Source organism: Pleurodeles waltl, chromosome 3_1, assembly GCF_031143425.1.
Source record: "Pleurodeles waltl isolate 20211129_DDA chromosome 3_1, aPleWal1.hap1.20221129, whole genome shotgun sequence".
Taxonomy (NCBI): Eukaryota; Metazoa; Chordata; class Amphibia; order Caudata; family Salamandridae; genus Pleurodeles; species Pleurodeles waltl.
In genome coordinates, this window is record NC_090440.1 from 556647961 (window position 1) to 556672229 (window position 24269).

At 43.4% G+C, this 24269-nt stretch overlaps 1 protein-coding gene across 4 annotated transcripts in view; it reads right to left on the reverse strand.

The window, feature by feature from the left end:
* UACA (uveal autoantigen with coiled-coil domains and ankyrin repeats) overlaps positions 1–24269 on the reverse strand; it is a 287356-nt gene that overhangs the window by 4301 nt on the left and 258786 nt on the right. For 2 of the 4 annotated variants that reach the window (XM_069222946.1, XM_069222947.1), the window contains exons 13-16: positions 13567–13600; positions 12797–12849; positions 8440–11148; positions 333–485 (exon numbers count right to left, since the gene is read on the reverse strand). In XM_069222946.1, coding sequence (XP_069079047.1) covers positions 333–485; positions 8440–11148; positions 12797–12849; positions 13567–13600 — 2949 coding nt within the window. The remainder of the gene's footprint in view (positions 1–332; positions 486–8439; positions 11149–12796; positions 12850–13566; positions 13601–24269) is intronic. The other 2 variants (XM_069222948.1, XM_069222950.1) reach the window with 2 other exon arrangements.

Below are 24269 nucleotides of genomic sequence, written 5' to 3' on the forward strand. Positions count from 1 at the left end.
TTAATTTTATGAAGATGGGAGGATTGTCTTTATCATACACTGCGGTGGAACAGGGATGACCCTTTTGATGGATAGGTCGAAATTAACATGGACCTTCACACAGCAGAAATCAAATAGAATGCAATGTATAAATTGCAGTCCTGATCCAAACCAAACACTTGAAGTAGGAAGACAGACCACGATACCAGAATGCACGCGGCTGAGTATGATAGTATTTCTAATGGTGCCAATGTCTCATACCCTACAGGATCGGGCGAGGAGCCCTTCCCAGCAGGGGTACCTGTCAGCTCCCAGCTATGGTCCTAAACTTGACGTCTCAAGTGGTTACTTACAGCCAACTGCTGCTGCAGGGTATTCACCTGGCTCTGCAGTACGTCAACCTGCTGGTTTTGTCTCTTTGTGGGAACCCCAGTGGTGTAGGTGAGTTGAGACAGGCCACTCAGCGCCTGCTTGAGGCGTTCTACATCATTAAGAAGCTCGGTTATCTTAAAAGGGAGAAATGGATAAAGTTCAGTTTAGGGTAGACAAGACTCAGCAAGTGTAACATGGTGAGTGATGGTGGTATGTGATGGCTTTTAATCGAATGCATTCAACAGCACTTCACCCAGGAACACCTGAAGATTTTCTCTAACTCGTCTGATGGGACATATAAATTCTGCATTGGATTGAAGCATCAGTAGGTGGTTCCTAGTGCCCTCTTCCCTCCCCCAGCACACCAGAGATTTATCATGTCAAAGAAGTGTCACAGAAGAAGGAAAAAGATACTTGCCTGTAACAAGGGTTTTACAGGGTCAATATGGCTTGTAGAGTCACATACTTTTATACCCTTCACTGTATAAGGGAGAATTTGTGAACAATCTGAATAATGTTTAAACAGAAAGAAGAATACCCATTTAATTCAGGTTCGATCCAAAAAATGGATAAAGTTGCAACAATCCATGTGCAGACCAATTCAGGACAGAAACTGATTTCCTTGAGGGGAAAACAAAGGAGTATGAAACCGCATTCCAAAAGGGAGGAAAGGGTGTGTTATACGAGAGTGCATGGAATACATCCATGCAACACAACCACTGCCAAGGGCCAGCATCACTATTCTCCAGGAGGTTATTTTCTACAGATATGCATTCTTAGTCTTAGAATCTCCATTCGAACTGAATTCTGACACTCCTCTTTACCATCTGTCAGAGAGGTATCTGCATCAATAATGCTTACATCAAGTGTGCACACATTTCTGTATGTGTCTGCTTTCCTGATTTAACCTTGAGCCATATAATCCACAAGTGACAGTTTAGCTTATGGTAACATCATTTAAAGCAACAGGCTAACTGGAATACCTTGTCTGAAAACTACCCATTTAATTCAGGTGCATAAAACGCATGTTTATGCTGCCCTGGGTGGTTTGAACAAGTGCATTTAGCATTCCGGGTATGAGACAACTATCAGGATGCTCTGGGTAAAGCTAAAATAACTGGATACGAAATGGAATGATAAACTAGAAATACGGCAAGTAAAGTTAATAGAGGAGACAAATAAGCCAACATTACTTATTGTTCTGTATGAAAAAAAACAAAAGGCACACGACATATTTTGATCGGATTTGTGCATGGGCTCTAAGAGTGGGCCCATATCTTTACGTATTTAATAATAACCTTTCAAATGACAAGTGGATCTCAAACTGGGCAGAATGTCATTTTAAGTAATGTCAAGGAAATCATAAACCACAAGGAGCTGGTAGTAAAAGATGTAGAATCTCAGACCGGACCCGATGCAGAAACAGGTAAAAATAACCCCAACACAGCAAAGGGCCTGACCTTTAGAAAGGCACATGCTTTTCCACTGGAAGGACCATCCACTGACACGTGGTCCTATAGTTTATCTTACAGATGAAGATGGCTACACGCTATAACTTGCAAGAGCACTACTCCCACAACAGGTAATTCTAGGCTCTATAGCAGGACATCCATTCCACTGTGAAAAGCAGATGATGTGTATTGGACAGCCAGAGGTGAAAATAGTCTACGTACTAGATATGTCTGTCCCAAGATAGCTCACTGTGAACATCAGCTCTTCCTGGGACATGGTGAATGTGCGTTTCACTTTGGAAATTAGAACAAGAGGAAGTGAGGTGTCAATTAAACTTTTTCGGCATTCTCAGATGCTTGCCTGGGCACTTGGATTCAAAGCTCGGGAATTTGCACTTCTAATATAAAATGTTCCAATTGTTTCAAGAGGATGTTCGACGTGGCAATTTCTTGAATTTTCCCAAAAAGTGTTCTGTGGTCTTAATAGCACCTTTGGCAAGCACCTTAATTCACAACATCGTTAAAAACCTTGCAGTATTTTGGACCTTCTTGCACAACATATTAATAAGCAAGGAAAAGCTACCTTCCCCATAACAACCTTTTTATATCTTCAGATACTGATTTAGTATCAGTACCATTTCGCCACGACTTGTCCCCACCAACACAAATGAGTGACATTTTGCAACACGAGACAAGGTTTGCGGGTGTCATGCAATCTGTAATGGGTCTAGCCGGCTCTGCAATCAGCAGTATATTTTAAAATGCAGTGCAGCAGACCGATGAAAGAGATCTGGAGTGCAGTCTTATCTGACCCATATTTCAGATTTCAGACCCATGGCCAATGCACTGCAACTAAATCTGACAATCGTTGCCCGAAGAGTAAAACATATAGAAAAGTATATACAAAGGTCTTGTACAAGTCTACTGATAACAGTTTTTAAAAGGCCTTCCTCGGCATAGGCTTCCAAGTAAAAATGACCATTCTGATGGATGTAGTGGGTGGGAGTAATTTCAACATGTCAGCCGAAAGAAGCTAGATCATTTGTGTGGGAACTGGTTCAGCAGTCCAGGGTCCGTCTGTGGTTTCTAGTCCTCTATTCTAACAACTGAGGTCGTTTACCTATGGTGTTCCAGGGCCTACCTACAAATGGACTCAAACTGAACATGATCTACACCCCTTTTAGCACTCGACTCTCAGGACAACGAGGCTCAACAGTCCAAAGCTTACTCATGGAGGTAGAATGGGCTAGAAACTCGGTACTCAATGCAGCAATATCATGCAATAACGTTACTGAGTCACTGTTTAGGCTTTAAGAAGTAAAGTAGTCAGTGCACATACAGCCAAATATAACACACACAAATAATAATGAATGATCCCTCTAGCTCCTACCTAGCTAGAGATCCTTCGTCACACTGCGGAACAGAAAGCCAAATTAAATACTATGAGGCTCATGAGCACCACAATGTTTGCAGATCCCTTTTGATCCCTGACAATCCAATGTTCCCATGTTCCTTGATGGAAAGAGTGTGCCTGACTCTACAGGAAAAAAGGCAGCTCAGAGTGCCCCCGGCATGAGGAAAAGCCAGACAGCGAGCATCTGCCTGGGGTGAAGCCAGTAGTGACCAGAGTATGGGAGGGATCTCCCAATCTCCATAAATGGTTCATGTAATGAACAGCATCAAGCCTTTTACAACACATGCTCTGCCCTGAAGCAAGACACACACAACCTCCTTTCATATTGCCACACAGTTGGACTTACTGAGACGCAGTGCAGAAGAAAACACTAAAACCTGCTTCAATCAACTCCTGCCTATGGGCCACAAAATTATAGTGAGGCAGAGGGCAGGAGAGGGGGAAGGGTTTTTCCAATCTATATGCGGCTGACCTGACTTATACAGCTGTTCCTAATACATCCCATACTTCTCTTAGTGTACAAGTGCCTGATAACTCCAGTGGTGGCCGCTGCCAATAATGCTTGGTGGAGCACGAATAATAATAATAAAAAATAAATTAAAAAAAAGTACCTACTGCTGTCGGGGCTACCTCAGTGTTCCTCTGCTCCAGCTGCCTCAGTGCTTCTCTGCTTGCTCCCCACCCAATCCAGACACTTCTCTCATGCTGTTACCCAGGACAAGCGAAGTGCCGGGATTGGCCTGAAATGCCATTCATTTAGGGACTGGGAGCCACTGTTGGTTCTCCACTGGGTGGTGCAACACAGCTCGGGTAGAGAGTTTTAAGTGCGCATGTCGATTTAGCCGGCCTAAAATGGCTAGCCAAACGGACATGCGCACTTAGAGTGCACCTACCACTCCTTCTCCCTGCTACTGACAGATGATGGCCCCAACCTGCACTAGACTGTCCTACTGGATAAGTGAAAAATAAAATGATAATAAATTGTTTAATCATCATTTTATTTTTCTGCTTTCTGCTGCTTTTCAGCAGTGGGGCAACGATCCTCCACCATAATGGAAGGGCCGCCCCTGGATAACTATCAAGCCCAATAGACCTTTCAATGCACAAGTGATATAAGTCTCCTCCATCCTTGAAATTACTATTTAGAGTCAACAATTCTATGATCAAGTGAAATTGAGAGCAAGGTAAATTAACATTTGGGTTGACAAATAAGACATGCAGTGGACCTTCCTGAGAGTATGCATATAAATCCACTTCCAACTAGGTGTGGGTGGCACAACATATATAGCCAACACACCCACAATGAAGAAACATCAAACATAACAGTGCATCTGCAAATAAGGTCTGACCACTTTTCCCTCATTACCTCTCCAATTTACCCATTACCTACAATAGCAAAGGAACACAAGTACAAAACACCCACCTGTTTCAGCCACTTCAGATAAGTAGGCACAGATGAGCTTGAATCAACCTGCAATTCAACCAAATCTAATCATTTCACGTCGTCAGACCCAGAAACCTACCAAATAAATAATCCTTTCTAGACTGCCATGCACCTGCCAAATCTACAGAAAGCCAAGGCAGGTTTTAAAGCAATCAACAAGTGGTTTAATGGAAAACGAACTGAAATGAAACGTACTAGGTGCATCCTCTAACAATAACTGTTCAAGTAACAGGCTGCAGGAGATTAAGCTGTTACAATATACACAGGAAAGGGATACCACATAGTCATCAAATGGGCCAAAAAGGTTTAACAATCTTGAAGTACCTATTCGAAAACCTCATTTCTACTATGAACAGCGTAATTCAGGTGGTCTGAAAAGCAACCACAAAAGAGTGTGAAGAGCCCTTTGATATTCTTTGAATTAAAAATTGGCAAAATCTGCAACTCAATTTTCAACTCACCAGACCACTCATCCTCTGTTACCGTTTCAGCACCATGACTACAGTCTGTGATCACTTCATTCCTACCTCTGGAGATCAACAAGCTGTTCAAAATGGTCAATGAGATAAAAGCACTGAGCACATCCTGTCAGCTTCTTTGCTTTAAAGAAGGCCATGAATCTACTGTGCTGCACAAAAAATGATAAACTCCTCCCTCTGAACAAGGAGCTTTTCACGCTCTCTGAAACAGACATCATTACTCCCCTGTTGAAAAAAACCCACAGAAAAACAGAACAACAGAACAACTGCAGCCTAAAGAGCCAGGCAAACTTAGGCCTACATCTAACCTCCCGTCCCCAGCAACATCATGGAAAAGGAGGTGACAAGATAATTTCAAGAAAACATGGAATTCACTCACTTCCTCCACGTCAGGGTTCAGACCAGTAAAGGGGGCTAACTCACCCTTTGACAATATCAGGTAAGATCTCTTGCTTTTCATGGATGAGGACAGTAAAACAGTCTCTACTCTTGACCATGATCGGCACCTTACATTACTGTCAACCACACAATTCTGTTAAAAAGCTGGAAAAAACGTTTTCTCATCAACTGTAAGTAACCAATTAACATTGGGTTATCTAAGGACCTTCCCTCTCTTGCGTACTGCTCAATATCTACACACACGGTCCAGTGGCACAGATATTAAATAAGTACCGCATCAGCTTACAAATGTATGTAGGCAACAAGCAAATAGACTTACAGCTGGAAAACAAACCTAACAGTGCAACCAATATCACCTCTATCTGTTTCAGGTCGTTGTCTGGATGAAGAAGAGGGTTCTCTCCATCAGTTGAGCCAAAACTGAGATCCTAGCATTGAAAGTAACCAAGCAACACTCAATATGTTTCAAGTGGCCACAAAGCCTTTGTGTCTCTCCACCAACCTCTCTTAAAATAAGGAACATGGAGATACGTTTTGAATATGACATATCAAAGCATTACAAAATCTACAGATCTCTTTACTCTAAATAAAAATTATATTATCACTATTCAAAACCAATTACAAAGTGAGTGGATAAGATCCCTGTTCAAAGTATACCTGGATTACTGTATTGTCATTTGTACTGGCCTTCCAAAGAAACACAATGCCAGGCTACAGAATAACCCGACAAAATGTGCCTAAACATCCACTAGTCCCACCACCTCAAACTTGCTATGAAAGCACTCCACTAGCTTCCGGTAGTAGACATCAGACCCAACTTCAAGGTTCCGTGCACCATCCACAAAGATAACGAATTATGGCCCAGAATACCAAGAGAAACTGGTAACACAATGCACACCAACAAGAAATCTACACTTCACATCAACCCATTTAAAAAAGCCAGAATCATTCATGAAGAAATATACTGATAGATCCATGGGCGAGCATGGCCCAAGAACGAGTAATGTCCTCAACCTTAAACAGACATTTGAGCTCAATCACAAGTGGCTCAGAATATTTCTGAACAGCATACTATTTAGGCTTGTTTTTAATTGAACTCTACTTCGATCACAGGTTGAGACAAAAGAACTAGGTTACTTTCCAATCAGAACTGCCTCCAACATACCATCATTTCATCTTTTTCCTTATTTGAATTTTCTACCATTTTCAGCACTCTGAAACAACATAGGCTGCACACAGTACTTTACAAAACAAACTAAATAACTGCTTTTTTTAATGATACTGACCAGTTCCAGCCTTCGTTAAGTCTTCTTATAAAATATTTTGCACATCAATATTTCGTCAGAATGGAAATTTGCAATTACCATCCTGAACCTTCAGGCAATTACTAGTTAGGCGCACTGGTGCAAAACAGAGATGCTATTTTACATGGCTGGTTGTGAAGGTGGCCATGAGAAGACAACAATCTTGTGAAAAGAGATAGCATCTCAATCTTCTAGAGCAGAAAATAACACAAAGATCTTCCAGGGGCCTCCTCTTCATCAGATTCGTGCCATACTTGTGTAACTCTGTCAGAAGCTAATTTCCCAAGAAGCCAACAGAGAGAGTATATCCATCATTAAAAGCCTCAAAAATCAAACTGCTACCTGAATAAATCTGAAGCATGTGCAGGTCTATTCTTTCTAAGTGTCTATTTAGGTTGATGATGTTGAGAAGCCTATCACAGAATCTGTAGAGATACGTCCTACCCAAGCCATAGAAAGAAATTGTGTAGTAGAGAGGTACTGCGAATTCAGTGTACCCTCTATGCTATCGTGGCCAAAGCGCTCTAATAGTCTTTCTCCCACAGTCAGATTCTGTCACACCTTCTCACGTTGGACACAACGTGAGATGGCCTCACAAAGCTTCCCTGGGTATCTGCCCTATGCAGATCTGTCATGGTGAGGATCCTCTGTTTGTCCTGCATCGCTAACAAAGTCTTGCCAAGGTAAAATGGGACTGGAAGAGATCTCTCTTACTCTGGTATCCATGGGTCTCCAATATACAGGTTTCCATTGGCATCTCCTATCTGTGCACGTCTCTTGCCCACCCATCTCCTGTAAGTGTCTTCAATTCAACTTAACCTCCACCCCCATTTCCCATGGGCATCTCCGACCCCCAACACCCAGAGGCATCTCTGACGCCTATAAGCATTTCTGCCCTCCGCTTCCATGGGCATCTCCTAAACTGGTTGCTCTGTAATCTCCTAGTACAGTTTCTTGCTCTCACCAAGGTGAGGAGAAAGCAGTGACAATTGAGTAGTGGGGCAGTAAGCCAGAATTGCTCCCAAACCCATGTCCAGCTGCTAGTAAGGCCCCGGATCTTAGCTACCTGGAGTCTTCAGTCACAACTCAAGTGAGGGGGAACAAGTGTTTTCCTCAGCTTCCACAGGGACTGCCATACCTGTCTTATGCATGTTGTCTGTTCTGTCACAAGTTGCATGTGGTGGGGCTTGCCATGGAGGGCAGTCCTTCACCTTCTCCACTATGGGTCCCACCCTCCGGATAACACTGGGGCATGACTTCTTCTGGCACAATGAACTAATTCCCATGCCTGTCCTGTTCCATTTCCCATTGGGGTTACTGTAGAAAGTCTCCCCAAGAAAGGGTGGATAGCTCCTACTCCATCGGTGGGAGACAACAATGGGAAATTTACTGACTAAGCACCAATGAGAGTCTCAAACTACACTACCTATAGGAATCTATCTGGCGCTATTTCCCACTAAAGGATTCACTGATCTTCCCAATTCAAGTACGGGAGTATACCCCATTTAATACTCTTCTGTGATCTACATTTAATATCACTTTCTTTCATCAACCTCCATACCCTGTCCCCTTATGCATTGTGTTTGATTTTGCTCACCTTGTTATCTTTTGCCTGAATCTGCTTGGCGGACTCCTGGATGCTTTTCTGCAGGTCTTCAATGGTGGCCAAAGATGTGTCATATCTCTCCTTCAACTCTCGAATCTCCTGCTCAATGCGGAGGCTCTGTGCCTGCAGGCACTTTGCCTCTTCCTTAGCCAGCACTGCCTCTTGCTCTAGCCGTGCAGCCTCCTCACATTTGTCCTTGTACTTTTCATGCAGGCCCCTCACAGTCCCTTCCAAGCTAGCCACCTGTGCCATAAGAGCATCCTTTGTAGTTTTGTGTTCTGAAACGTTACTCGCTTCCCTCTTCTGCAGCTCCATCACAGCAGACTCCATGCTCTGGATCTCAGCTTTTAGTTTGGCAGTCACAGTCTCTTTAATTTGGCCTGCTTCCATTTCCTCTCTCAATTGGTCTTTGACAGCAGCTATCTGCCTCTCCAGCTCTTCCTTCATCTTTGTGTGTTCAGTCAAAGGCAAGGACGTCCCTCTTTGATGTTCTAGTTCTAGCTGAAGTTGCTCAACTTTCTCGAATGCATGCTCACACTCTGATTTCTTCTGCTGTAGCTCAACTACCAGTGTCTCAATTTTGCCCTCCAGTGACATTTTCAAACTTTCAAGCTGCTCGAGGGGAGCATAATGCCTCTGCAGGCGCACCTGCATTGCCTGTGCCTCAGACAGATGTTTAGCATTTTCATCTTCAAGCCTCTCCTTTTCCCGTTCAATGTCTGCATACTTCTGCAGCACCTCTCGCAGCTCATCATTCAGCCCCTCCAGTTTCTCTTCAAACTGGCGCTCCTTTTCCTGGTTGGTCTTGTGTAGACCAGAATGGCTTTGAATGTCCATCTGGAGGGATAGAATTTCTGCTTTTAACATCTCGTTCTCTCGCTGCCACTTCCTTGCCTCCTCCTGGCCATCTGTGCACCTCTGAGTTTGCTCTGCCAACTGGTTTCTCAGACCATTAAGTGTAGCCTGAAATGACTTCTCTTTCTCCTCCATACTAGCTACTGGGGCATATTTCACTTTAATACACTCCTGAAGTGTGTCCAGCTCTCTCTTCTGCCCTTCGATTGCTACATGCAATCTAGCCACCTCCTCCTTCTCCTTCACATACTTTGCCAAAGTTTCATTGTTTGTGACTTCAAGCTCTTTCTTGCTCTGGTTTAGATCATCCACCTGCTTTTTGTGGTCTGCCAAATTGACATATTCAGCCCACACTTTGTCCTGTAACTGAAGAAGCTGCTTCTTTAGTGTGTCACATTCCTCACTTGCTCTTATGTATTTCTGTTGGGTTTCCTGCTCTCTACGCTTGAACTCCAACAACTCTCCCGTCACATTTTCCAGCGTGCTGGTCAGTGTGGATGTGACCTCCATGTGCTTGGTTATTGGCAAGTAGTGGTCTTTCAAGCTTATTTTCAGATCTTCATTTGCAGTAATAAGTTTTCTGTTTTTCTCTTGCTCTTCATTACATTTTTGCATCAGTTCATCACGCTGCCTTTGGAGGTCAACCACATTTGATTTCAGGGTCGCAATATCCTTTTCATGTTTCTCTGGTGGGACAAACAATGCTTGCAGATGGTTTACATTTTCTTTTAAGCTTGTCTTTTCAATCATGAGTTTTTCCATTTCCATCTTGGCTTGCTGTTGCTTCTGTCTGGCTTCAGCCAGCTGTTTGCTGAGATCTTCTATGTTAAGTTCACAAGCCTTCTTTTGCTCAGCATGCAACTTTAAAGGCATGTAGTGACTAGCCAGTTCCTCCTTCAGTTTGTGCATCTGCTGCTGGAGCAGATAATTCTCCTGACGAACATTCTGTGCTTCCTTTTGGAAGTTCTGATTCTTTAATGTTAATTCCGTAACTTCCTTCCCAAATTTCTCTGACTGTTTATCCAGCATGCTCTGCAGGTTCTTGCGTGCCTGGCTTCCTTCTAACACCTTGGTCTGGTGCATCCCTAGCTCCTTCTGCAACCGTTTTAGCTCTGTATGAAATTTTTGAAGTTCTTGCTCCATCTCCACAACTTGCTTTGCCTTCTCATTGACTTCATTGGTCAACAAACTCTTCATGTTTTCAAACTTATCAGCCGGGATACTCAATGCCAATTTTGCCTCTTTATCTCGGAGCTGGCCTTCCAACTCCCAAGCCTTCTTAGCTTCTTTTTCCTGCTCTCTTGCCAACATACTACGCTCCTCCTGAAACTTTCTATTCTCTTTTATCAGTCTTCCTTCATCTCTCTTCAGCTCCTCTACCAACATTTCATTTTGTTTCATTTGGTTCCTTAGCTTGCCGACCTCCATTGATGCACCTTCGTACTTGCTCTTCATATCGGTCAGTTGTTCCTGCAGATCCTCTGCCAGCTTCGTACTGCCCAGCAGTGTTTCACTGGTCAGATGCTCTTTCAGTGCCAGAAAGTGGCCCTGCATTTGTTTTACCTTGCCTTCTGAGTCAAACATGCGCTTCTGCACATCCTTGAGTGCATCCTCCAGTTGCCGGATCTGCTCATCAGACTCCATCTTGGTCCTCTCACACTGGGCAGCCAGAGCCCTGCAGTCTGCAGTCTTTCGGGACAGTTCCACCTGCAACTTGCTGTTCTCCTCTCTTGCAGCCTCATTGTACTTTCTCAGGGCATCCAGCTCCTTCTTCAGGGATTCGCTCTCTGCAGAGACTGCTTGACTGGGTTTGGACAGCTCCAAGGGTCTCACCATTGACCTGGACTGCAGCAGAGATGACAATAAGTTTGGAGAGTACTGGAAGATACATATAAGTATTGATACTTCGACAAAACTTTCAAATACAATACGGAAAAAAATCAAGTACTACACCATCACTCTAAACAAGATGGCTGTGGTTTCACACTATTTCCAAGCAGTTTGTTTCATTTATTGTGCTGTTAGTAACACTCAATTATAAGCAGCTCAGTTGCAGCTGAAAGTCTGTTTTATTTAGGCTGCACAACACAGACTATGCTGCTTGGTGCTCCGATGGGTTTGAACCCTCTACACCTTCATGCTGGCCTCACTTCCCTGTACACTAACCCTGTTGAAGGCTGGTTATTGGAGGGTTTTCTCAGTCGTTTACAGAAGTACTATTAGCCGCTGTAAGCAGGACAGGGCCCAGGAAGCACCACGACAAGCAGTTAGTACACTGCTGTGTAAAGCTCTAAGGGTAGCCTATTTTGCATGTGGTGGCATCCGTTAAAGACTATTTTTGGATTGTAAGTGGCTGTATGTGAAGCTAACTCAGAAAAGGGTCTGTCCAACCCTCTTCCAGATTAGACAATGAAAGAAACACATCTTACAGAGGGGCCAATAACAAGAGCGTGCAACGTCTTCTGGTCCTCTAAAGCACCAAAACCCAAGAATCAGGTACTCAACCTCAGAGAACACTGACTGCAGCTCCTGAACTCAACAAGTGAAATGATAGTCACCAAAGGGGGTCTAAGCTTTGGACATCATATCTTGGTGACTCCATCAATCGGGTGGGTAACACATAATAGTTGTTTAGGACTACACAACACTTTATTGAACTGAGTAAAATGAGGAATGTGTGTTTCTGCAGAGCATCATAAGTTCCAGGTAACCACAGTTACAAACTGTTAAGTAGCAAAGGTATTTGTTCAAGAAGTCACACTGAGGGTTTTGAAGCCAACTCCCATTTCTACTATGGAGCAAAGTCATGACTTTCTCATCAAACATGTACCTGGATTTGCAAGTATATTTTTGTTCTGTATTACAGTCTGCTTATCTGCAATGTTCCTCTTTCCTATTAGCTTAACATTAATTGTGGTGACAAAAATGAACGAAGGTTTTCATTTCCACTATCAGTGCTAGTTAATGTCTGGTTCACAATTAAGAATGAGCAAGTTATTGGTGTTGTAGTGTTTTGGGGTTTTGGGCATTAGAGGCCAGTAAAACACCACCTGCAACAGATCCCCTTTCAAAGGTGAGCTACAGGAATGCAAGTCAAATCAAGACACACATATCGAGCAAGACATCTTTAGAGGATAGAAGCATGCTGTAACCCATCATTCCATGGGCTGCTGGTTACACAGCCCTCGCACTCATTTATTTGCATTCCAGAAGATAGCCGCTGAGAAACCTCTGTCGATACCCAAAAGCCAGAAAGCACAGCTTGCAAATGGGACTTGAAGCAGGCATGTGAAATAATAAATTGACTATAGATGAGGTAATCTTAGGTCATCTTTACCCAACTCCATCAATCAACATAAGGCATTTCATTCCATGTTGGGAAAGTATATAACAAAAATACTACAACCATGTTTTGAGGGTGGGTTTTATTTGACATCCATTCTACATAAAATAGACATGTGAAGGGTAAACAAAGAAGGTAAACAAGAATTACCTGTGACTCCGTGCTGAAGCTGAAACTTTGCTTCAGCAGCGCATCACCTTTCCCTGAGTAGAAGAGAAAACCTGTTAAAGTCACACCAAACAAACGCAATCGAGTAGTACCAAAGCAGGGTCCACGGCTATCACTGGTGGATTAGTCCAGAAGTGAAGAACTACTACTGAGGAGCCACCGCGTTACCAAATCATTTTATGTGAGTGGGAGAGGAAAGGTCATGTATGTTATCAATGTGAAAAAAGCTATACTGCTGTAACAGAAGTGATTCTGTATTGGAAATGAAGTAGTTAAGGCCGACAAAATCAAGCCTCTACTTCCACTACATACCATGCATCGCTAAAAATAGCCGGAAGACATCACAGGCATGGACACAATAGGGTGACAGTCCCAATAAATGAGTAGAAACATATGATAGGGTGCTGTGTAACACAGTAAGAAGGACATAATCCCAAATACGTTGTCACAGTCATATTCAAAACAGATTCAAACACAAACAAAGAAGAAATGACAGGGGCCGCTTCTTAGGTATTTGCCTTTGTGATGCACTCTGTAGGGCAAATGATTAACACAAGGCCATATGCCAGTGTGAGCTAGGGGCGATGCAGTTGTATGTAGAAATCTCCAGCACATAATAGCAAATTAGGTATAAAATCAGAAATCGGGCAGAAAGCTACAAAAGTTAATGTGCTATGCAGCCCAGAGAAACACAGGTGCAAAACGAGGAAAGCCTAAGCACACCGTGAGAACAGGGGAAGATCGATACATACCATTACTGAAAGGGCTGCTAGCAGTCTGATTGACCTAGAAAAACAGTAAAACACAAAGTCAAAAAATGGGCTCGCTTACACGTACAATCAAGTACTTTTCGCATTAATGTTCTGCGGGCACCAAACGTTTTGGCTCTTTTCCAACACTGACGGATAAACCACCATTAACAAGTCCCACTCTGGGGACTACAATTCCTTCTCTCTGTCTTGTGAAACTTTTCTTGAATTATTTTGAGGACATCACCTCTTTGCCCAGAACATTGAGAGCACGGTCCTCTTCTTCTATAGAGACCCTATATCTTTTCTGATAATACTACCTTGACATCTTTTTAAAAAAATCATTTTATTGGCTGAATTCGTGAACGCTGTACGTTCCTCACCACACTGAACAGTTAATTACACCTCTCTCTCACTCAGTAGACATTTCACTGATCCAAACACTGGGCACTGTACCATTCTTTCTCCACACTGAGGTCACCACACTGCTCTTTCTCCACAGTCTGAGGACACTGCCCCCACTCAGAGGACATCACAATCCCTCTGCATCATGTGGACAACACACTTTCTTCCTCCATGTGGACACTACGCCTCTCTCTTTTTTCAGAGAACGTTTTGCCTTGTTCTTTCTCCAACACACACTTTCAACCCCTTTTCTTAATCACGAAGCCAAGTAGGAAACATTTCTCTATATCCTTTTACTAAGGAATCATTTCACCCTAGAATCAAGATGGAAAAGGAAAACTGTATTTTCACATAAGAATATAAACTTAACTCCAAAAATTCCATGTAATCATCCAGCAATGCATTCACCATCGTCTCTACATAGAAACAATCTGAAAGTTCCTGGGCATCGTAAGATGTAACCTCTGCATGGTTTCACTAGAAATTGCTTAGTGTGTGGCATCTCTTCACCATACTAAAGGGAGCCTCCTCTCAGTACTAAATCACATTCAAACAAGTCACAAGTCTGAAACCTGGAAGCACGAAAGGCCCTTCAAGTGCACCAATCTGGCCCTCCTACTCTTCTCCACTCAATTTGCCCACAAGCCTCTGCAGACTCATCCCTTTTTCTGCAAGGCTAGGCCAAAGGCCCACATATTGACACAGACTTCGGAGCCAAGGTGACAGCTGGGTCACCTGTGAAAAGGGAGACTATGGATTAGCAGTATGAAACCCAGTATGAAACGTTAACTTGTACTTTTGGATGTCACCATACCCGTTCCACCGTAACAAGGGTAAGATTAAAAAGAAGCCTTAATCTTTTGTGAAGGGCATGGTACTAACTATGAAGTTTAGAAAAACTGATTGTTAGCAATGCTTGGCCACACAATAATCTTTATTGTAGCCTGCTACTGAGGGCTATACCTGTTATTAAAGTCCCTGAGCTTGAGGGCCTATAACAAGGAAGACGGCTTTTAACAACCGGTATAGCCTGAAGCAGACAGGATTGACCTAAAAAGGGTAAAACAGAAAGACAAACATTAGAATGTTGGAGCTGAAGGCTTATACCGCCCCATATTAGCCCACTGCCAGTCCATTGTTTTCAGTGAAACTTCTAACATCCCAATGTTCTAATAGGCTTTAGATCCTTCTCTACTAGGGACACATCCCCAAATGCTACTGGGATCTAGCTTTGGCCTTGATCTCCAAATACTAGATGCCATAAAATGAGCAGGGACTTGCCCATCCACACTTTGAGACATGTTTAATGTAGCAGAAGGCTTAAAAGTGTTCTAAACAATTCTTTAAAACGTATATGATACCTAGGTTACGTGTAGGAACAAACATGCCTAGTATTAGTGCTTGCAAATTTATGTCCTTTGGCGTATATTTTCCTATGCCAGTTTTCTTTTTTCTCCATAGTTTTCAATTTTCTCTCTGACCCTCCCAGCCCATGCTGCCTTTATATCCACTCATACAGTGTTCAGCTTAACCACATTGTCTCCTAGTTGTGGAGCTAAGGTCCCTCTTGACACTACAATCTATCAGCCAGGACCTCTCTCCCAGGTGTTCCCCATCGCATAATGGAGTCGAGAAAATTACACTTTCTACTTAATGATACAAACCTAAAAGAGGTATCTGCATGCATGCATAACTCAGTCCAATCTGACACTTTCTGCAAAACCTCAGGATTATGAGCAATTACATTAATGCACAATATTTACAGGATGTCTCAAAACTTTCCGCACATCATCCAACACCCACTAAAAAAGGCCAAACTACAACCAAAACCCTGTCAAGGAGGGCTCCCAGAAAGCAGATGCAAATCAGAAGGCTTTGTAACTTTATTAGGGGCAAGACACACATAAAAGATGCAGTTCCTTAAGAACAGACGTCTTTTTTCTGCTGTAAGCAAACTATAAGGATGAGTCAGTGATAACATTTATATAACATGTTCTACAGACCAAACCGCCTCTTGGGTCTGATCACCACCCTGCCTTGCTACTGGCTATGTACCCCACCCGATTAACAAAACTATTTTTTTTATGGATTTCCTAAATTTTAAATGGTTAGTTTCAACACACAGATAACCTGAAATAGAATTCCCCGCAGTGAATTCCGTAGCAGACCCTCAACTCCCTTGCTGCATCGTCCAAGAACACTCAGTAGGTTTCCTGATGCACGGCATTCAATCTGGACATGTGGATAGCAGATGGTATTATATGTGAAGAAGGTAAGAAGATTAAGCAGAAGGGTGTTATGAAGAAGGCATAGAGCTTTGAATATAATCATAGCAATTACTGGCCACCAGTGCGGAAATCTTGCTCTGGGCCAGTGTTTTTTTTTTTTTCCAGGGCAAAAACTAGTCACACCAGATAAGTTTCTGCATGAGACAATGAGAAAGTCGTGCATACAATGGAATTGTGCAACCAAAGCAAAAGTTCTATACTGTTCCAACCACAAGGTGCGAATTGTTGGAAGGGATAAGAGGAAGAATGAGTTTTACCAAGGACAGCTGAAAAATAACTGATCTGACAAATGATTTGGTCTAGTGAATCAGTTTTAGGTCAAGCTCAAATGGAGTGCAAAGTTTGTGCACAGGTAAAAATTGAGGTTTCAGGACATTAGAAAAAGGGCTGGCGAGGAGAAGCCTCAAAAGTTTGATTACTAGTCCCTGCTCTAGTTTTATTGAAGGTGGTTTCCTACAGTCATGTTTCAATGTCCTTGAGGCACTGACCCATAGATCGGAGTTGATTTGCCTCATCCGAAAGGAGTATTGCCAACTGGGCTTCATCTGCCTATGAACACAATTATATGAGATGCTTGGAGATGGCCAAGAAAAGAGGCTGAGATGACTCTGGGGGATCCCTGTGGGACACTCCACAAGCTAAAGGGGTAGGCACAGACTTGAAGGACCCAAACTGGACATACTCCGTTCTCTCTTTCAAAAAGTCTGGAAACCATGTAACAGCTTGACTCAACAATCCCAACACTGTGATTAACTGCTCTAACAAGTTATTAAAATCCAGTGTGGAGAAACTAAGCAGACACAGCAATGGGGAGGATCCAGAGTCTGTTGCTAACAAAGCATAGCAGTATCAGTACAAATTTTTAGGTCTAAAGAGAGACTGAAGAGATGCTATTTTATCTTGTGAAGTTAAAGTTGGGAGGCTGCTGTGTTTTCGATGAGGTAAGATGAAGGAAGTGAGCGATCATTTCCTATTTCTTGTGCATCAACAGAGGACTTTTTCAATAGAGGAAGAATGATGAGATGTTTCAGGGGTGAATTGTTTTATTAATAATTCTAGCAACTAGGGGTCTCAGAAGACCAGAATTCTGTTTATTAGCAAAGTTTGGGGTGGGGGTTGAGAATGACAAGCACAGTTTGCTTTGATTTGATTTAGTTGTTCTAAAATCCATTACTTGGACACTTGAATGAGCACAAATGTAGCCAGAAGGGGTGATAAAAAGATGGTTGATGGAAGGCTGTGCTGTGCTGCTTGTCAATCCTTATTTTGTCAAACTTTTCCAAATGGCATTTGGGCGTGAACACGGATTTTACTGTGTAAAACAGTTTCTGATGGATACTTCTACCTGCGTATTCCTCAGTTTTAGACTGGATTCTTAGACGTTTCTCAGAAATGCACCCCACGCGCTGGTAGGTGGCATGATATTGCTCTAGAGTAACTTCATACTGCCCTAGAATGACGTGGTGGAGCTGCATAGAATTGTCACCTGTGCATACTAATGGCAGTTTGTTTCTAAATGTAGACGAGCCACTGAAAACTCCTTCCCAGGCTTGAGCCAGATTATTGGGTCTGGCTTAACTCAAGGTCCTCTTGGAATATCGAGTCTAAAATGAGCAGAGCTTTAAACAGGAGGCCATGTGCCTCAGTGGCTACAAAAGCTGACCATGTAACATGGGGAATCAGGTTTGAACCCGGTCTCTACGCTGCATCCTGTATATGCTGCTAAATCTCTCTGTGCAGTAAAAAGTGTACGTATCTATTATGAAGTGCTCATATGTCTGTGAGCAAGGTTCGAACTATGAAATTGGCAATAATATAATGTGGATTCTGCCTATCTCACACACACTAATCTCCTCTTCTAAGAATTAAGGACAAAGCATTAACCTTTTATATCAGAAAGATTCACACATAGTGGCTGACTTGCACAGCATGAAAATGGAAAATCTGGATTCAGTCCTTTCCTGCCTGACCATACTGTGTGAACCTAGGGAAATACTTTGTCATACCTTTGTTTATTTCCATGTATCAGAGCCTCCTAAAAGTTCATTACAACATATCAGAGCACCTTTACAATGTGTGAGTTCAAGATGTGTGCAGTACAAAAACCTCTTGTGTTTGAGTTAATAAATTATAATGGTGGTCTGTGTATAATACGAATCTATGCTACATTTAGGGTACATATGACAATTGACTAGTCTCGTACTTTACTAATAGCATTGCCAACGCAGTGGGCAGAAATGTTTCTTAGTTTATATCTAACAACTATCACTTTTAATAACTATTTCTTAATTCAGAGTTACAAAAGGTTATATTATTGTAAAGAAATATGTTTTTTTTGTTTTACATTTTAAAGATACCTTACCATATTCAACATGATGGTTGTTGCATTATTTTCATACCAGATATTTCAGGGCTCTGCTTGTGCATTAGCTCTTACAGCCAGAGCCGACCCTTGGCTCTACTCTCCTGGTTTATTTGTTGGATCATCCCCTTCTAATCCTTTGCTTCAGAGTCTTTTGACACAGATCCAGAGCTCCCCTCTTAACTTTGGCGGTTTTCCACTAACCCCACAATTATCCAAACAGCAGAATTCAAGCCATGTCCCAACTGCAGGAAGCGCCTTTGCATACCTATAATGTTTAGTCACAACTCGAAGTTGTGAGAAAAGTGCACCCTTGTAGTGTAGCCATTTTTAATGTAGCTTTCTGCGCATTTGCTTAAAGTATTAGGCCTCTGTGCACTTTGCCCTAGATGCATTTTATTTAGCCTCGTACTGTTATTTTACAATAACCAGTTTCACGGTCTTGTTTTATTTTCTTCTATCACACTGTTTAGCTTACTTCAGCACTGAAGTTCTCAAACAATACATTCTTGCTCGCTCTATCCTTCAGTCAAGGATACAGTCTGGTACATTGCCGATAGACGTGGTCGAAGTTTAGTCTTTGGGGTTCGTAGAAAGTACACATTCTTACGTAGGGACGTTTCTTAGAACACCGGCGTGTTAGTTATAAAAACACTTCCTAGTCCTGGTACACGTAAGAGGGAGATTCCGACCAGGAACCCACAACTAGACGCTGACTGCCCTGTTGCAGATGCTGATCCCGATCACAGGCCTTTGCTCAGGTATGAGGGTTGATGTCCTCCCAGGGGAACCTGAAAGGCAGGCTTAGAGCTTAACATGCTGTGCTCAAAATAAAACTTAGAAGAGAGAACGTAATCTAGTTGCACTATGATAGCGTTATTCTTATGTTTCACTCTCCTCGTTACTATTTCAATCCTACTGTGTTGTATAGTTCTGGTTATTCTGGCTCACGACTTGTTATCTAAAATGCAGTTTTATTACACCAATCTTTAAAACTCAAACTGCCTATGTCATTTATATATGAGACTACACTGTGTATGACAGAACTGGTTGGGATCTGAGTGACCACGACTTCCCTGGGAAGCACTAAGATGTCATGCGCTCGGCTGTGCGGCACTGCTAGTTAGCCGGAGCTCAACCCGGATTTGGGGTGTCAAGGGTCCTTTGCCGTGGGTTAGTCCCCCACAATGTGAACGATCTTGCCGTCCAAAAATCCAGTAGTCTCAATAGGATAATGAGAGCCTACGCGACACCCTCATCTGCCCAAAGGCAATCATGGAATAGGAGGAGATACGACGTTGGCAAGAACAAAAGGTTCTACTAGAAACAGAGTTCCTGCTCTAAGTCAAAGGGAAGTTCTCAGTCACAAGGTTAGTCCCATGAAGAGTTCTGTTGGCACTTGAAGTCTTCCAGGAAGTTAAAAATGTGCCAGGAGCACAGCAAAGCCAAGCTAGACTTAACCCCATGATGCCAGTCAACCTGGTAAGAATTTGTAAGGACAATACTCTAGAGTCATTTCACTCTGAGCTAGTCCCAGATGTGGTCCTGTCTAACCCCAAATTTCCAAAGCTGTAGTTGACCAATCATTAAATAGCAGCCTTCAAGGAGGCCATGCTGCAATATTTCCAGATGCTACAGCCTACCCCTGGTATGTCTGAGCCCCAGAGAGCTGCAGGGGTCCATCCAGTGGAACATCTGCTGGTGGGCCCACCACAGACTGGCTTCCTGCCTCAAACTCAATTTCCATGAATGTACCAAAGTCAGGCCAGACTTCGGCTCCAGCCCCAGAGTCCACAGCAGTTACTTCTTTGTCAGCATCAACCTGAATGCCACTGGCACTAGTATCAGATCAAATCGCAATGCCGGTCTTGGGCCTCAAACCAACAACGACCTACAGCAGACCTATGTGGCAGTATGAAATAGCCAAGGCACAACCACTTATTCCTTCAGCCTCAACCTTGCCCTCTAAACCAAAACCTATTACAGCTTCGTGTTTGTTCTGACTAATACGGTAGAGAGCATGCATTTAGCCCTCTCACCATTGATAACAAAAAGGAGGCGAACAGTACGCCCCTCACCTCATTACACTGATAAAGGGCTGTTAAAATTTTCAAAATGCCCATGGGCAAGATACCTCATCAGAGACCAAGCTGGGCTTACTATCTGCTCCATCATTGGAAAAAGTGCCTCTTTTGGACAGTTGTATGAAGACCAGCATAGGTGCTAGATTTGCAATGACCTACCAGAAACTAAAGTCAATTTATTGAAAACATTCTTGAACCAGCCACAGCTTCAATGAAACCATTGTTACCATTTAATAAGGCCCTTATAGACATTCTTGTGGCCACTTAGTCTAAGCCATCTTCAATCCTTGGGGTCTGCTGACCTGTGGCCATATGACACAGATCAACCCCTGGCCACTCTGACTTTTTGACTCAACATCTGAAAGGTTTGTGGTGCAGGAACCCAAAGTAAAGTCAATCCAAATGCTTTCCTTCATGGAAAGGTAGCTGACAGGTGTTGATGCCTTTGGAAAGAAAATATTTTCCTCAGCTAGCTTAGCTATACGATCTTTGATTCAGGTGTGCCATCTGGGAAATGCCAAGCAAGATCTTGCCAGCTGTCTTATATGACCTCAGGGTTTCACTATCCCAAACAATGAAAGATGGATAGGGTGGGTGCAGCAAATTAAGTTTTGCATGCCTGCATGGATATTGACTACTGCATTGGCCATGCTATTGGTGCCAGCACAGGACTAGAAGACAGGGGTTGATTGCATAAACCAGGTTCTCAAGAGATTTGGAAGAGTCCCTCATAAACATGCCCTTTGATGGATCTATAATATTTGAAGATAGTTGCACCACAGCTTGATCTTTGGAGTTATTGTACCCAAACAGACAATTTCACAAGGGGTACAGAAAGCTTAGGGGCTATTCAAAAGGCCCACTTTATTGGCAGCGTCAACATTCCCAGCTGGTGCAGCAGCAAACTCAGCCCTTTCGAAGCAGAGGATGTGGTGGTGGCCGAGCTGTGCACGCCATGAGGAACAGCAATTTTCCAACTCTCCCTCCCGTGCGTCAGTGGATCCACATGTGCTTTGGTTTTCCCACCCAGACCGACAACCAGCCAGCAGGACGCAGGATATGATATTTCCTCCCAGGTTGGAATGCAATCATATCAGACAGGGGGGTTTACAAATTGATTAAATGGGCAACACCAGGGGTCCCCAACCTTTTGTGTAATAGGAGCTACATGATCAAAGAACATCGTCCTGAGTTACTAATATTATTAGTGTTGTAAAAGTGACTACATCAGAAGAGAATACATAACTGACCACGATATGTAAACTTGATAGCAGTGATCACCTCAGTTCATTAGGTACATTTGCCAGTTGTAATGCAGAAAAGGCTTTGTCAATGTGGAATGCCTACACCTGGGTAATACAAAATAGCCATAGCTGCAATGCCCCTGGCACAAAGGTGATTTTATTAGCAGTAAGTCTCCCCAACGCCACATGATTTTTCACACAAATATCAGCTTTAAATATGTTTTGCAAATTACGCTATTTAGCACCAAACATCAACTTATGAGTTCTGATAATATACATATTTTTGTCCCCAATACACACTTTACAATTTTAGTGCACCTATTATTTTTTCAACCAAGCAAACGCTTATAATTTGGTAGGCTGGGGGTGCACACACTAGAGCTACTTATAGGTAGCTGGAGAGCTACTGGTACCTCACAAGCTGTTCATTGGAGAAACCTGGGCTACACCCTACCTTTCACATTGTCCCCACGTCTTATTTCTCCCCCATCCCACCCACCAGAGGGATTTTTGGCAGACACCTTGATGAATGAAGTCTATCTTCAGCTGGCCAAAGGCACCATCAAGCAGGTGCCCGATTTAAAGAGGTGCTGTTTACACTACTTCCTTGTGCTGAACGACAAAGGTCTCAGGCCCATAGTGGACCTCCAATTATTAATATCTTTCTGAAGACAAGTTCACAATGCTCACTCTGGCTCCGGCCCTCTCTGCTCTGGATCCAAGGGAATGGATTGTGTGCCTTGATTTGCAGGACTCATTATCATATATCTGTCCTGCAGTCCAACAGATGCTGCCTGTGGTTCACAGTGGGGTTGGGACATTTCCAGCTGGTGAAAAAATCCTATTTGCTGTTCTACTCTACTTCCTTACCTCGACTGTTCACTAAAGTAAATGCAATGGTTGCAGCTCATCTTCAGAGGTTGGGTTCATGCAGTTATGTACCTTAATGACTGGCTGCTCAAGGCAAGCTAGCCGCAGTCTGCTGCAGACCACCTCAGGACAACAGTGAGGCTTTTGATCTCATTGGGGTTTTCCATCAAGGTGAAATCCGACCTGAGCCCTACACAGAGGATCCTGTTTATAGGGGCTATCTTGGATAAGCTAGCATTCAAGGCCTTTCAACTGGCCCAGTGAGTTTGGGACATTCCTGTTATGATCTCAACATGTTGGGGTCTCTCTAGGGTTCTGGTAACAATGGTTCTGAGGCTTCTTGGACTCCTGGACCAGTGCATTCTCCTCGTCGGCCTGCCACATGGCACATGCGGGCCCTTCAAAGAAAACCATGGTTTCAAAGGGCCCAGCACCACAGCTGCCTCTCCAATTCCAGATGTGTCAAGAAATGACTCAGTACTTCATGTGGTGGCAGACAGGCACCTACCTGATAACTGGCAGGCCATTCTCCCTTCACCACCTGAATGTCAGAGTTTTAATGCATGTGTTGTACTGGGTTGGGGCGGCCATCTGGAGGAAGTGGCGGTCAGAGGCCTCTGGTCTCCAGCAGATAGCCAGCTCCACATGAAGTTTTTTGGAGCACCAAGCAATCTACCGGGCCCTAAATGCCTTCCTACCAACCAACATGGGAAAGCTGGTACAGGTCTTAAAAGACAACACAAACATCATGTGATATTGCAACAAGCAGGGCAGGGTGGGGGTCCTGGATCTTGTACAATATGCTCTATGTCTCTGGAGGTAATTGGACCAGAAGAGGATCTTTTTGGTAGCCAACAGCCATGTGGGGTTCCTGAATGGCAAAGCAGACTAGCTGAGCAAACTTTAGCTGGAGGACCAGCAGGGGCAGATCCATCCCAAGGAGACACTATGCATCTTTGATCAGAAGGCCATGACTTTGCTAGATCAGTTCAACACCACTGAAAATGTGCAATGTCAGAGCTTCTGCGCACTGGAGTTTCCTCCAGTAAGATCACTGGAAAACACATTGCATTTGTGATGGGACAAGAGGCTCCTGTGAGCGTTCCCGCTATCTCTCCTGCCTCTTTTGAGGACACTCAATACACATCAGGCCCCTGTCATCTTAATAGCCCTACAGTGGTTCAGGAAAGTGTGGAACCCAGAGTTCCTCTGTCTGACCATTTGCCATCTGATTTTGCTACCCCTACAGGAGGACCTCGGGCCTCAGCAACAGGGGAGTCCTACACCCAAATCTCCACAACCTGCACCCCAGGTATGGAGACTGAGCAGTGACAACTGAATTCCTCTAACCTACCATCTGAAGTGGAAGATGTCTTTCTTGCCGCCAGATGCTCATTAAAGAAATCCATCTGAGCCAGGCACTGACAATTATTTGTAACCCAGTGTGGAGTTC